Source organism: Myxine glutinosa, chromosome 1 (assembly GCF_964187855.1).
Source record: "Myxine glutinosa chromosome 1, kmMyxGlut1.1, whole genome shotgun sequence".
NCBI classification, from domain to species: domain Eukaryota; kingdom Metazoa; phylum Chordata; class Myxini; order Myxiniformes; family Myxinidae; genus Myxine; species Myxine glutinosa.
In genome coordinates, this window is record NC_136261.1 from 192,842,341 (window position 1) to 192,858,228 (window position 15,888).

A 15,888-nucleotide genomic window follows, 5' to 3' on the forward strand; every position below is an offset into this window, starting at 1 on the left:
CTGTTATGCTTTATTAGAGCTGAGAGGGATGGGAACTGGGAGCTCCACCTGGAAATGTTCAAAGAAATGCTCCCACTGATGGCTGTGTACGACCATGTAAACTACACCAGGTGGGGAGTCGTCTATCTTGCAGACATGCAACAACTGAATGAGACTGCTCCAGAAGTACAGGCTGAGTTCACATCAGGAAACTTTGTTGTCAAACACAGGTCAGAGAATTTCAACCAGGTTTCGACAGATCAGGCACTGGAGTTTGTAAACAAAATGTGCAAAGTATTGGGAGGTCTCATTGGCATAACTCGCTCAGTGTCAGCAATGAATCGCTGGTTACTTACCTGCAGTGAGAGAGCACGACTGGCTGATGATGCACGTACACTGCTCGGATGAAATCTGCTGTTTCCACTGCACACAAAGATGGTTCATCCTCCAGGCTCAAACGAGATGAGAATGATGTCCAAAAACTTGTCACCCAGCTTGAAAGTTTCAACCCTTTTGGACGTCAAGAGAACGAGTTGATTTGTATAGCAACAAATGATGTTGCTCCAAACAACGTGAAGGAAGACCTGATGACAGCAAAAGATCGTGGTAAAAGGTTGTTGGAAGAGTTCATCACTTCACGGCTAGGGCCATCACCAATAAAGGGTTTCTTTGATCCAATAAGGAAGAATAATTCCAAGACATTTCATGATATGAATGAAATATGAAATAATTCCAAATATATGTCTCCACAGGTGCCCAAAATAATCTAAGGCATCTTTAATTAAGGTCTCTTTAGTCTTGATAATGTGCAATGCAATCGCGAAAATCATGATATTTATCTCTATGTTATACCTGAAGTAATTGCCAATATCACATCGACTTTATCCAAACTTATGTTGTATGCATACCATGAAGAAAATAATGGGGTACACTTAGGTTTTGCGGTATTAAACTCAGAAATATTAATATCAGATATATTTGTGTGGTATCATTATTTTGCACAGTGTACTGGGAAACTTTTAAAGTACACATTAAACCAATACCTTCCTTATTCTCTGAGTTATGAAGACATTTATGATGTATCAAAATCTAAAACAAAATATAAATTTCACCATTTTTACAGATTTCTTGACCCAGAGGTAACCGCAGATGTCACTGACAGCTGGGTTGTAGCTTACATATTGTATGGAAGTACTCTGATCATTTTAACACCTCACACGACCCTCTATGTCCATTATTGGCAGAGTTATGTGTGATTTTAAGAATTCAAGAAAACGCGTTTGGACCCTGACACCAGCAGACATTAATCGCATTCTCGTAAACCCCCGCACACCATGAGAACTTGACAGCCCTCCTAATATGGTCCAAATGGGTCCACTTAATGAACTTATTGGGGATGTCGGTTTACACAAGGTGGGTGGAATGAAGTTTTAAAATATGGCTTATGGCCGCCATACTAGACGGACATTTGGTGAATTATAGTAAGATTGTGTGCTGCTGTGTTTTGACATACTTAGGAATAAAGTCTACATTGATAATCTGTGAAAGGAAGGGATATGTAAAAACGAACAAAGCTGTTTTGCCCGACAAGAGTTCTCTCTCTGGTGCCGGCGCTACAAAACACCATGTGTATACTTCTTTCATCTTCAAAAGCTTATCTCAAATGGCTTGAGTTGAATTAACAAGATGGTTTACCATGCTCATGGCGACAACTTACCTCAAATCCCTGACCCCTCGTTTGACCTCTCATCTTTTATTCCGACGCCTCAAAGCACAGAAGAATTTGCTTTGTCTCAACACTATAAAAGGACTAGATTCAACCGAATCGGTCGAAGATTGGCTGGACACGTTGTGTTGAATCTGTGAGTGTATTCGTCGGTATGGTATTGTTAAACTTTGTTGTAATCCTTGGTGTATTCGCGCGAATCTTCTCCGGAGAATTAAATATTCAAAATTGCTCTTGGTGTGTGGACATTCAAATAGATACACCTTCATCAAAAGCCACGTTATTCCCAAGTAAATGGTAATTAGACGGAGGATCCTGGGGGATCTGGTAGACTAAATGGTGTTCACAGTGGACGAGCAACCTGCCGGGTCTCGGCGTTATCCACGCTCGGTGGCCTCAGGTCCGGCAGGAACCGAGATTTGGTGTTGTCGTTGCTGTCAAACCTTGCGAAGCGTAGGCAAACAATCAGCATCATCCTGAACAAATTACATACTTCACACCCAGATTACCTTCGTTTGAGTATCCTACATTTGAGTGACAAGCCATCTATGATCTGGGGTGTGTTCCATAATTCGGATAGCAAGCAGCTTGCTAAATTCACATGATATTTGACTGTTCTTTGCATATTATTGTTGATGTCATATTTTACATTACCTGGATTTCCACCAGTACCTGCCAGCATAGTTTTTAAATGCTATATTTATATCGTACATAGTTTCGTCAACATCAGCCTGCTTTCAATCTACTGCAGGAAAACGGCCTCTCAATTCATGCTCAGGGAAGCAGTGGGAAGGGGGGCGGGAGGGGGGCGGTGTTGGCATACCTGACATGCTTGGCACATGTACGTTGGCAAGACAGTTTGGACAATAATTTGAGATTTCTTCAGGGTGCCGGCTATAATTCGCCTACTCTTCACGAAAGACACCAAGCAATATTTAGGGGACTCTTCACAAAAAACACCACCAACAGATCTTTAAGATCCACCAACTACCAATGTTGGCAGACTGGACCTCCATTTATTTTGTTCAGGGTGCTGGCAATAACTCGCCTATTCTTCATGAAAGATACCCTTATCAAGCAACACCCCCAGTGATGGCAGGCAGCCCCTCTGGCTTAACGTCCCTCCGAAGGACCGCACACAGGCATTGATCCATCTTCGCGTCTGTGAAACACCAGAATGACAGTTTGTAGCTGTGTTGAGATTCAATCCCAGGCTAGACAGCTCTCAGGTGAGTGTACATACCTCTATGATCTGTGCTATTGCAACACATTCTCAAACAATTTGTTTTTTAAATAAATGATATTTTCAACTACATCGCTACATTATAGGTGATAGCTCGGTGTCTAAAGGCCAGCAAGCCATCAATTGATGGCTTTTGTTTATTGACACAACTTCCTTTAAGCAGGCGCATGACATGCCGCAGCATATTTAAAATAAAAAAACTTAAGCATTCAATACATAAGCACAAGATGATGCTTCAGTTGTACAATGGTTTGATGGTTTGGATAACAAGTTGATAACCTAAAAAGGTGCAATGTGCAGTCCGACTAAAATGGTGCAATGTAGACTTGACGCTAAAGATACAATGCCGTCACCATTCATCCAATTCCTCAGTATCAATAAGGAATCGTATCTAAACCAAGATCAGTTCTTGAATGTGGGAAAGGCCTGATAATAATCAGTCAGTATCTCGATTTCCATCACATATGAAATTTCTTCAAGCAATAATGCAACACAGATGAAGATAGATAGAGATAGGAATAAAGAGATAGAGAGATCATTAGAAACACTGAAGCGGGAATAGAGAAATGCCGAAGGCAATTTACAAAGCTCGTTTATGCCTGGTACATCACAGAGATGAACTGCAATTGATGGCTAATAGAATTTGGATGAAGTGATGATTTCACTACGAGATTGATACAAACTAATGTAACATCACACCAAATGCCTGCTCTTACCCGGGCAGGAACCAACAACACCGCTTTAAACGCAACACACACACACATTTGCCAAAATCTGATAAGTAGGCAAATAGTCATCGATTGTGCTGCACAGACTATACCGGATCAAACAGTGGAATGGAACTGGGAGTCACCGAATAGTACAACCAACTAATCTACTGGCATCATATGCTGGTGATGCGATTACAGGGAGCGACGACGTGAACTTCAGGAAATAATGCATCGGAATCGGTATACAAGTTTACAGATTCAAAATTCCCTCAACAAAATCCTGCGAATATATGAAATTTGACTTGCGCATTAACCTCCCCAATAAGATAGACCTGACAAAGTTTTGGCTGTTTTCTTTTTAAATAAACTTTTCTTTTTTAGGAAAATATATGTCACTCGATCACACTGTACAACAAGCTGGCCTCAAATTTGGTAAAACAGAGCCCATCAGGACTCTGTCTTGTCTTCTTCTTCTTGTTGTTGTTTTTTTGTTGTTTTTTTTTCTTCAGATAGAACAATTCACAGTAAAGCTATTTACAAAGGCATAGATGCATACACTGATTAAAAAACAAGCAAAGTAGTAAAATTCAAGACAACCCTAAAAACAGATGCAAAGCAAATACAACCAGCCTAGTTATACACCATTCGACAAGTACTAACTACACTGTAGATAAAAAATACCAGAATTTTTTTTTCTTCAAAAAAGCAAGTTACAATTGTTGGGGGTAGAAGAGGGGGGAGGCAAGAGGTGAGGTGAGGGAGACGAGGGGTGGAGGAAAAAATATCGCTCATTTACATCGTTTTCCATCTGACTAATACATTAATAAGACCTCAACCGTGTGTAAAAGTTCGGACATGAAAAGAGCAAGCCCATCTCAAACGACGTGGGATTTTGATGAAATGTTATCGACAATAACGCCCGCTGTACGTTAGAGTGTAACGACAGCAATACTTGCTGACCAGGTTACGTGCCTACACATCCATCAATATAAAACTGTCATCCCGAGTATAAATCACGAGTATGCAAACGCATGCATGTCTAATAACTTGTGATAGCTTTTGCTTGAGACGTGGTCCGAGTACAATAAGATTATGTGCTGTGCCTCATTCTACCTTCATTTAAACTGTCAACAAAATGCTGACAAAAACCACTTTGTACAACCTCCTGAAATGCTTGTCATCACAACTGTTGCGATTTGAAATGTTCGTCAAACGAAAACCTACACAATAGGTAAAAAAAAAGAAAAGTCTGGTTCATACTCCTCTTCTTGACACTTGCAATAAGTGGCTGATCAACCGTTCAGGAAGGTGGAGAGGAATCCAGAGCAGCATCAGGAATGGGAGTAAAAGTGAGGCAACTTGGCCATGCGCCCTGGAGTAGCCACCTACCCACCAGGCGTGATTCCTCGCCGTAGGTCTGTGAGTGATTGGCCTCAGGACAGCGAATTAGCTGGAAAGGATATGGTCGGGTCAACTTATCCATTGAAGGTAAGACGTAGCTGGGCATTGGGCAGAGTGTGGAACCAAATAATTGGAGGTTGAGAATGCGGGGCGGGGGAAAGGAAGCAAAGAATTGGAGAGAAAAGCAGGGGAGACCATTTATCTCAGCGTTTGCGACGGCAGGTCCTCTTGTGCTCTGCATGCCAATGTTCCTGCTGGCACTTTGTGGAGCAATAGGAGGTGTTCCAGCAGCAGTGGTACATTGCCTCCTCCTCACAGTTGTAGCACTGGTAATGGATAGCAAATCAGTATTACTATGACATGGTGAACAACTTTGAGAAATAAAAGGTATTGCATCAGTTGTGAGATGGCGTAAATAATAGAATATGCAGTTGTGATGAGACTTACCCACTGCTTTTTCTTGGTTTGAGAAATCATCTGCTTGTGTTGAGCAGCTAATTTTTTGATCTCCTCCAAAAACTCCTCTTTGCATTTCTCCTTAATATGTCGACTCTTCCTGTCTGTCTCAGCCTGAATGCTGCTCACTGCTTGTCTCTTCTCTTCCTCCAACTCTCCACGGAGCTGGAAGCATCAGACACATTTAAATTAATCATTGTGACAGCTGCAAGTACGCAGAGAGACAAGATTGTACTATTTACAGCCACTATAGTGGCGACTGCATATAAATATAAATTTGTTGATCTACAAACTACATCAGTAAAGCACAATCTGACCTTCTCGGTGGCCTCGTGTACCATGCACTCAGCCTCACGACGTCTCTCTGAAGCCATCCGCTCCTTGAACTCTCCAAACACCTTTGCATACTTGTCATGACAAGCCCCCTGACATGGCAGTTCACCACCGGTCTGAGTACCGCGATGAACTGGCCTCCCACCAGCAGACCAGTTGCCAACCACTCGACGAGTCTGAGTGCTAACTGATAACCGCTCAAGTGCTGGAACCGGAGAGCAACTGGGTGGGACCTCTTGGCTTGAACTGACTGCCTCTACCTCCAGATCATCTCTCCGAGCCTGTGTAATGTTGCTGATGGTCCTTTTAAACTGGGTACATGAAAAATGAAAAGAAACACCCACAGTTATTGTACAGCCAGTGATTTTATGTGATCACAGAAAACTGAATCTGACCAAAATTTTTTTTTTTAAATGCGTGCATCTTAGAGTAAATTATTTTTTTTACGGTGAAAAATCGTCCAAACACCTGAGATTGTCAACAATAATAAAAAAACAAGACATCATGCCGAGCACGATACTTGCAAAATCCACCCCTCCCCCAAAAAAAGTTGCCATGGATACATCAAATTGTCCATTTCATTAAGATTAAAATTGATGATCTTGATCATAGTTCGGTTCAATCTTATTAATCTAAGGATTACAATTGAAGATTTTTAAGATTAAAATTTATGATAGTAGAAGTTTGAGTTTGAGTTGCCCTTTGACCTTTTTACCTTAAATAGTTGGTTGCCCTATTCAGTGATGCACTATGTAATTGCTGTTTAATCATCGTCAGCCAGATGAAAATTGACGATTTTTCAGATGAAAATTGATGGTTTTAGAAGTTTGACCTTGAGTTCACCTTTGACATTTTTACTTTAAATAGTTGGTTTCCCAATTCAGTGATACACTATGTAATTGCTGTTTATGTTTCAAGTCAATCGGATGAAAATTGAAGATGTTTCAGATGAAAATAGATTTTAGAAGTTTTACCTTGAGTTGACATTTGACCTCAAAATAGTTGCTTTCCCAATTAAGTGATACACGATGTAATTGCTGTTTAATTGTCAAGTTAGTCAGATGCAAAGTGATGATTTTTCAGATGAAAAATGACAGTTTTAGAAATTTGACCTCAAGATGACCTTTGACCTCAAACTCAATAGGCTTCGTCCATATGACCAACTCTACCATGTGGTGAAGTTTTGTGAAGATCGGTTTAAAATTGTGACCTGTAGGTGATTGACAGACAAATAGACAGACAGAATAACGCACAAGACCAACCAATATATACACAAAGAATTAAGTTAAGCACCCCCCCCCGTTTTTTTACAACCTCGCACATTACAAGTTTGTTGTCGTCAAAACAGTGTAATATACCCATGATATTGCTATATTTTCTGGAGAAGTGATATTATGGTCACATAAAAACATAACAATCATGCCGTTTTCAATATTTTATTCTGAATAATTTAAGGTGAAATTTTTTGGGAATTTTAGGCATATTTTCACCTCAATTTAAGTATGGAGCTATAGGTCCATCACGGACAGTGTGGATGACGTTTATGTTTTCTAACGTACAGTCATTGTTCTGAGAAGACCTCTAGCGATCTTTGCGTCAATAACGTGTGTAGGACCCACGTGATCGGATCACTGACTCAACCAATCACTTTTTTTCACTTTGATCACTCAATTTCATCAATGGATAATTGCTAATGTCATACCAATCATTATTTGATCTCACATACCTTAGAATATATGCCAATGTATACATATACACAAAGAATATATATTAGGGGGTGCTTACCTTAATTCGTTGTGTAGGGGTGCTTAACTTAATTCTTTGTGTATACTTGAAAAATCTTCGATTTTGCAAGTAACGAGAGAGTTCATACAACACCTTACCCCCACACAGTGTTCAAGTATACAATTTAGTTGAAATAAAATCATGATTTTATTAGCTCTTGCCACTCCACTTGTAGATGATCTTCCGGTCGTATTAAAAAAATTCCGCAAGTTTAGCGCCGTTGATGCAGTCTTATACATCACCTTATGTAACATGTCCAAGTACTGCAAAATGGGGGGTTTTTGGAAGCAGTAAGTAGTCGATTTTTGTCCTACAATGTTCAAGTATATAATTCAATTGAAATAAAATAAAGATCGTAAAGGACATAAAAATTGATTTTGAAAGTGCAGCCTTTTACACCACCTTATTTAATATGTTACATTGGTTCTTCGTACGTTGTTTGTTTCCTTTATGATGTCCTCAAAAATAAACAAGTTTCCTGTTTGGAATGATTTTCAATTTTGTTTGACTGCCAGGTAGGCAGACAAAGAGAAATTCTTTCATCTTACTCCTCTTTGCGCATGTGCGATCGGGATGAATTCCGAACCAAAGTACTGCTAAACTACAGGTTTGTTTTCCGATTTGTGTTCAAAATATGTCAATTGAAATTAAGTTGTTCCTGGATCATAACCTGACAGTCGTGGACGGACGGATGGACAGACAGAAGTGAACCAATTACCTAAGCCGGTTTTTCACTTTTCCGTGTGCGGGGTAAAGACAATCCTGGTGTGTTTACGTCAATGTACATAATGTCACGTCGGCATACTTCCTTTGTAGGCGAGCATACATGGACATAGTAATCAAGATGAATGATTATTACTAGATGGGTAATGAAGTTTAAAGTGTTACCTCCTATGGATCCATTTTTCACATTTTACCTCTCTGCCATTTTTTAAATCTCATCTTCATTTCATTATTTCTCACATTTATATGTCACACTGATGGAGAAATACAACTGCCAGGGGCCGTGGACGATTTTAGGTTTGGAGACTCGAGGAAAATAGTATTTTTTTACCAAAGCAAGTGCACAAATAAATGCTTATTTTTTCATTGACGACGTAAAATGGAATTTAGGTTTTTCTGTAAACGAACAAGGCACTTTTTCGAAATGGAAAAATCACTGGCTCTGTTATTGACACTGTAGTTAACTACTGGCGGCTTTAATTCCAGTGTATTTACTTTGGTTCAACAAACTGTCATTAATTGGCATCAATCTCTCTTCAATGCCGACCTTTAGCATCCAAGCAAAGGATAGGATACCTGCCAAACATGAGTGATGAAAATCAGAAAGGAAAACCAAAAAATCCCAAATTTGATACAAATTTCATGAAGTGCAATCAGACAAATGATAAGAATCTAACAAAAAGTAATGTGGAGTTACATTACAGCACTACAGATCTGGATAAACCTATTTTGCCTTTCTCAACCGTATTTCTGCTTTTAAATAATTTTCCTTGGTTCATAGGAGGACATATTTAAATTTTTCTGTGTTGCTTGCGACTGTGCTTGACAGACATTTACACGAGCAAGCAATTATTGAAATTTTAATCTTTATTCCAGCATTACTGAATACAACAGCACAACACTGGACTTTCCAAATCGTAGAGTATAGTCAGTAGGTTATATATGAAAAAAGTATCCTTGCATTACATCTAGTTTGGTCAAGATAGGATATTTTTAGTTATTCTACGATGCTCCATTCTTAACATTTGGTGCGTAAAGTTGGCTGCCAAACATTTGTCTTCCTGTTGGTGATCTCAAGGATTGTCCCCTGTGTTATGTCTTTATTCTCATGACATAAACTATAGGTTGGCAGTGCGTCCACTCCATGACCCATCCCACCGACAGAAAATTATATTTTCTGATTTTTCATTGATAAAACATAATACAAATAATACATACAATAAAAAACAATGATGGTACAAAGACTATCAGCAAGCACGACCTACCTCCTTAGGAGCCCTCTCAGGCTTGGAGAGGCGAGAAATCTTCTTATGTTTTAAATCATGGTGGCTTTTGCTCTGTGGAATGGAACAATTTCAACAGCATTAAGGTTCATCGTTTAAAAAGGAGGGGAGAAAAGGTATATAAAACATAGAAAAGGTGGGAGAAAGAAAGACAAAAAAAACTTGAATTTATGAGAAAATTACAAAGCACTAAAACAAGGATGAAGGAAGCACAGTATATTAATTTGGTCACACATATTTGATCAAATATACTGACACCTCATCATCATCATTGTTATCAATGTACCATACTCTTACAGAGCGTCAATGCTGCTAAAGCTTATTTTAGCAAAGGTTACATTCCTTGATGGGTAACTACTTGCCATGTTGGGTACTCGGCTGAGGGTGCATTGTTCCAACGATGAATATGAGACAAGAGTACAGAAGGTCAGCTTTTATTCTCGGAATTTTTATGTACATATGTTTTACCATTGTATAACAACAGCACTTTTTATGTTTAGTCCACCCATTTCAGGTTTTCTTTTTTGTATACAAGATCGAGGCTCGTGAAAGAGCTAATATTAATCACACAAAAAGTCAAACCGACACATAAGACACAAAATAAGGGGAGCGGTAGACAAGATGGGGAGAGAGGGGGAAGGACACAAACAACATTTGAGAGCAGGGACATCGAGAGAAATGTGGAAGGGACAGGGCTTGGGGGGAGGTGGGAGAGGTATAAAACATATGGACACTGCAAGGACTTCAAGGAAAGAAGTTGGAATTTCAAAAAAGTGTATCTGGGGTGAATTAGCGAGGGTAGAAAAGATCAAGGTTTTGGATGGGGGAAGATAAGAGATGGTGATGAACACCTGTTTTAAAGACCTGGAGGGAGAAGTGGGATTGAGGGGAGTGGGGGAGTTTGTTCCAGAGGCGGGAGAAAAGAGGAATGAAAGAGTGAAGGTGAGCAGAGAGCCTAGATTTTGGCAGTTTATCCATGAGAGGGTTGCTGGCAGATCTTGTGCGACCTGTAGGAATATTAGGGGGACAGAGCACAGAGAGAGCTGGGGGAGCAAGGCCGGAGAGGAGTCGGTAGAAGACAGAAAGATCACCAACCTGCCTGCGGTGAGTGAGTGAAAGGCCCTCGGAGTTAGCTTCATCGCAGGAGATTACAATGATTCTGAAAGCTTTGGTTTCAACAGCATGAAGCCGAGCTGGGTGTGAGGCAGGAGCACCGGCCCAGAGGGGGGAACAGTAATCCATTGACCTGCGGATGAAAGCCTTGTATGTGGTGAGGAGCTCAGGTGTGCCAAGGAAGGACTTCGCACGACGGAGGATGCCCAGTCGGCGACTGGCTTTGGAGGCCAGCTTGGAAATGTGGTTTTCCCAAGAAAGATCATGGCAGATAGTGAGACTCAAAAGCTTGAGCGACAGAACTTCCTGGAGAGGATTGTTGAGAAGGTAGATGGGAGGGTTTTCCAGTCGGTCTTTTCAGAGAGACATAGTAAGAGTGTGAGATTTGTCAGGATTGAAAGACATGTTCCACTTGTTTGACCAGTCTGTGATTTTGTCCAGGTCTGCAGAGAGTGAGGAGGCTGCAGACTGCCGATCTGAGAGATGAGGAATGGAGCGGCAGATAGTGGAGTCATCAGCAAAAAGATAGAGAGGATTTTCCAGAGAATCGGAGAGATCATTGATGAAGACCAGAAATAGCACAGGGCCCAGAACACTACCATGGGGAACTCCAGCCAGAACAGGAAGGGGAGATGAGAGAAATCCATTCAGGGCCACACGTTGACTACGACCAGAGAGGAAGTCCGCAAGCCATGCGTGGAGATTTCCATGGATACCATAGGAGGAGAGTTTGGTGAGCAGAGCTGGGTGCCAGACCGTATCGAAGGCATGTGATATGTCAAGGGAGACAGCTCTGATTTCCTGTTTGGCGTTGAGGACCTCCATCCATTGTTGAGCCAGCAGAAGCAACATGTCCAGAGTAGAATTACCTGGTCTGAATCCAAATTGATGATCAGAGATCAAGCCATTGGAGAAGAGGAAGGATTTGATATCCGAAGCAATGATGGATTCCATGACTTTACTGATAATTGGGAGCAGACTGATTGGTCTGTAGTTGCAAGGATCTGTTTTTGCACCTTTTTGTGCAAAGCGGTAATGTTTGCTGATTTCCAAGATGATGGCAGATGACCTTGAGCAAAAGAGAGGGTGAAAAGAACAGAGAGAGGGTGAAAAAGAGCGGCAGAGCAGGATTTTAGGAACCGTGGGCTGATGCCGTCTGGTCCAGTTGCAGAATCAGAGTGGAGGTTTGACAAAAACTTCTCCACCTTGTCAGGAGAGAAGGACACAGAGTCCAGGAGCAGTTGGGTTCGACTGGGTAAGGTGGGAACAGAGAGAGATGGGTTTGGGACACAAGATTTTGAGGCAAACACAGAGTTGAGGCATTCGGCTTTGTCACGTGCGGTGTCAACTGTGTAGCCATTTGAGGTAAGGGAGGGGATGGAGGGAGAACAAACACCAGAAACGGATTTGACCAGACGCCACCAGGATTTGGAGGAAGGAGACAGGTTTGAGAGTTCATTCTTGAGTGTGGAGAGAGAGTGTTTCCTGGCACTCCTGAGGGTAGACACACACTTGTTCCGAGCTTGGTGGAAGGAACTGAGATTGCCTTCAGTTGGATTTGCCTTCCAAGAGGCAAAGGCAAGTTGTTTCAGGGCAACTGCCTCACCACACGATTCAGTGTACCATGGACGGGAGGAAGGGTAAGACAACTGAAGACGAGATGGGATAAATCTGTGCATGAGAGAGAGCAGTTTGCTTTGGAAGAATTCCCAGGAAGAATTGATGTCAGAGGCAGTGGAGATGGGAGACCAGTCCAGATGATTGATGGCTGCTTGCAGACCGTGCCAGTCAGCCTGAGTGAAATGCCAGACTCGTCGGCGCTGAGGAGGCTCTCTGAGAATGGCCAGAGAGATGTCCACTTTAACAAGCACATGATCAGAAGAACCGATTGGAGCAGAAGAAGAGCAGCAGACATTTGCACGGAAGTTTGTCATAACCAAGTCTAGAAGAGAAGATACTCCATTGACTGAGATCCGGGTCGGGAAATTGACAGATTGTGTCAGTCCCAATGAGTCGCAGAAGTCCTTTGCTGAGGTAGCATTTCTGGTGAGAGAGGAACCCACACCCAGCCAGCTGGCATGATGACAGTTGAAGTCGCCACATATGAGGAAGAGAGAGTTTGGATGAGTTGATAGAAGTTGGTCCATGTTGTCAGACAGCGAAATGTAAATGGAGTCATCACTGTTTGGAGGATGGTACAGAACACATATGAACAAAAGGTGGGAGCGGAGAGGAAGCCGTAGCCAGAGGTACTCCTGGGGGTGGGGTGGAGAGAGGGCAGTGCAAGGAGAGTGAGGAAGAGAGTTTTTGATAAAGATAGCAACCCCACCACCAGGACGAGGCTCAGGTCTATCATACCGGAGGAGGGAGTAACCAGGAAGAGATATTAAGGAATCAGAGACATCTTGAAGGAGGAAAGTTTCTGTTAAGCAGATCAAGTCTGGATTGTCAGAAGCAACCTGAATGGAGAGATCAATCAGGTTTGAGCGAAGGCCCCGGATGTTTGAGGTCCATACCGTTAATGAGGAGAGAGGGGGAGCATCGGGTGCAGGACAGGGGAAGGGAGGGGTAAGGTTAGATGAAGGATGAGAGGGGAGGTAGGGAGAGCAGTTGATAGTGTGTCAGAGATTACAGAAGAGTTACAAGAAAGGGAAGGATGAGGAGGACGAAAGGTTTGATGATGATGGGATGAGGCACAGTGAGGGGTTGTTTGAGGGGGGTGGGGGGGCAGAGGGAAGTAGAAGGTTGGGGGAGGTGGAGGTATGAGATAGAAGGGAGATGAAGTGGGGAGGAGGCAGCTTTGAGGAGGAGGGGGGAGGGGGGAGAATTGGAGAGGGATGGTAGGGGGGGAGATTTGAAGGGGAAGGGTTGGGGGGGAGTTTTGAAGGGGAGGGGCGAGGGGGGAGTTTAGGAGGGTAGGGGCAAGGGGGGAGTTTAGGAGGGGAGGGGCAAGAGGGGAGATTTGGAGGGGAGGGGAAAGGGGGGACTTTAGAAAGTGGATGATTCATGAAAGACGAACATTTATAACAAATTTGATTTCTTGTGATTTTCAAGTTAGAGATCCGTTGAAGAATAATAGAGGAGGGGTGGAATGAATGTGAATTTAGAGCATGTAGTGAGGAAGAATTGTAAGAGATTGAATATTTTTTTGAAGTCGAGTGATTTGAAGAGGAAATTGAAAAAAGCCTTTTGAATAGGAAGAAAAACAGCGTGTTGTAATACACCACTGAATAAAACACTGCAAGGGAAAGTTTAAACATATTTAAACAGAACCGTGAAGAACAATCTTATATTCACAAAAATACCAATGGGGAGAGGGCCTAGAGGGACAACCACGAGTCACGTGAACAGGGCAAAAGGTGGAAGGCAAGGAGATAATGGGGGCGGGGCAAGACAGCGCACGTGGACAGAAGCACATGATTAGACAACAGCACACATGGAGAAAGGGAAATAAATGTTGTTGTTGTTTTTTTTGTTTTTTTTTGGGGGGGGGGGGGGGGTTAAAACGTTAGACAAAGTAGATGTTCGGGGAAGTTCGGGGGAGAAGGGAAAAATCTAAGAACCAAGCAAAAACAGCGAAGGAAGAAACTTAAGTGAACAAACTTCGACGGAGGAAGCCTCAGGCTACAAGGCCGCACATGCGGGGCAAACAGAAACGATTAATTTATGAAAGATTAACACCGAGAATCTTCCTCGGGATACACTATAGGTACACACACCAAAAGATCAATAGTTTCGACAAAAATACAATTGTGAACAATTACTTAACTTCGAAAACGTGGAGAACGTGTACAGCTTCAAAGAACCATGCCGTCGCCGGCAAGATCTCACGAGATCCAGGTTAACACAAGTATTGGAACGGATTAACTTAAAGTAAATTAAGGTATTATAATAGTTCGTATTTGGTTGCATATCCTTTGTTTTGGGGGGTTTCTTACTTTCGTCTCCTCTTGAGCAAGTGAAATGCATGCTCCATTGGATTTAAATCAGGAGAATGACTTTGCCAGTCTAAAACCTTCCACTTTTTCCATTGATGAACTCTTTGGTTGCGTTGGCAGTGTGTTTTGGTCATTGTCTTCTGCCTGGTGAAGCACCACCCAATGAGTTTGGAGGCATTTTCTTGTACACAGGCAGACAAAATGTTTCTGTACACATCCGAATTCATTCAGCTGCCGTCATCATTAGTTACATCATCAATAAAGATGAGTGAACCATTTCCAGAGGCAGCCATTAAATCTCAAGCCATGACACTACCTCAACCATGCTTCACTAATATCGCAGTATGCTTTGGATCATATGCAGTTCCTTCCTTTCTCCACACTTTCACATTTCTATTTTTTTTGGTTTATTTTTAGAACTTTTTACAAAATAATTAAAACTGAAAAGCTTAACTGTCTCGAGTGAATAAGTATTCAACCCTTTTGCTACGACACTCCAAATTGAGCTAAGGTGCATCCAATTTCCTTTGATTATCCTTTCAACAACTTGATTGGAGTCCACTTGTCACCAATTCAATTGATTGGACATGATTTAGAATGAAACACACCTTTCTATATAAGGTCCTACAGTTGACAGTGCATTTCAGAGCAGAAACTCTACTATGAAGTCCAAGGAACTGTACGTAGAACTCCGAGATAGATTTGTGAGAGGGCATAGATCTGGGGAAGGGTAGAAAACAATTTCTAGAGTGTTGAAAGTTCCCAAGAGCACAGTGAACTCGATAATTGGGAAATGGAAAGAATCTGGAACTACCCAGACTGTTTCTAGACCTGGCTGTACAATAAAACTGAGCAACCGGGCAAGAAAGACCTTGGTCAGGCAGGTGACCAACAACCCAACAATGACCACTCTGACAGCACTACAGAGTTCCTTGGGTGAAATGGGAGAACCTGCCAGAAGGACAACAGTCTCTGCAGCACTGCACAAATCTAGGCTTTATGGGAGAATGGACAGACGGAAGCCACTCCTGAGAAAAAGGAACATGAATGCATGCCTGGAGTTTGCAAAAAGGCACGTGAAAGACAGAAAACATGAGTCAAAATATTCTGTGGTCTGACGAGACGAAAATTGAACTACTTGACCTGAATCAAAGTGCTATGTCTGGCAAAATCCGAGCACAGCTCATCACCCATCTAA

General features: G+C 42.0%; 1 protein-coding gene across 1 annotated transcript in view; it reads right to left on the reverse strand.

Moving 5' to 3' along the window:
• Positions 1-3,050: 3,050 nt before the first annotated feature.
• ZMYND11 (zinc finger MYND-type containing 11) overlaps positions 3,051-15,888 on the reverse strand; it is a 159,512-nt gene continuing 146,674 nt past the window's right edge. Inside the window, exons 12-15 of the mRNA XM_068130009.2 lie at positions 9,622-9,693; positions 5,833-6,159; positions 5,507-5,680; positions 3,051-5,385 (exon numbers count right to left, since the gene is read on the reverse strand). Coding sequence (XP_067986110.2) covers positions 5,263-5,385; positions 5,507-5,680; positions 5,833-6,159; positions 9,622-9,693 — 696 coding nt within the window. The 3' untranslated portion in view covers positions 3,051-5,262. The remainder of the gene's footprint in view (positions 5,386-5,506; positions 5,681-5,832; positions 6,160-9,621; positions 9,694-15,888) is intronic.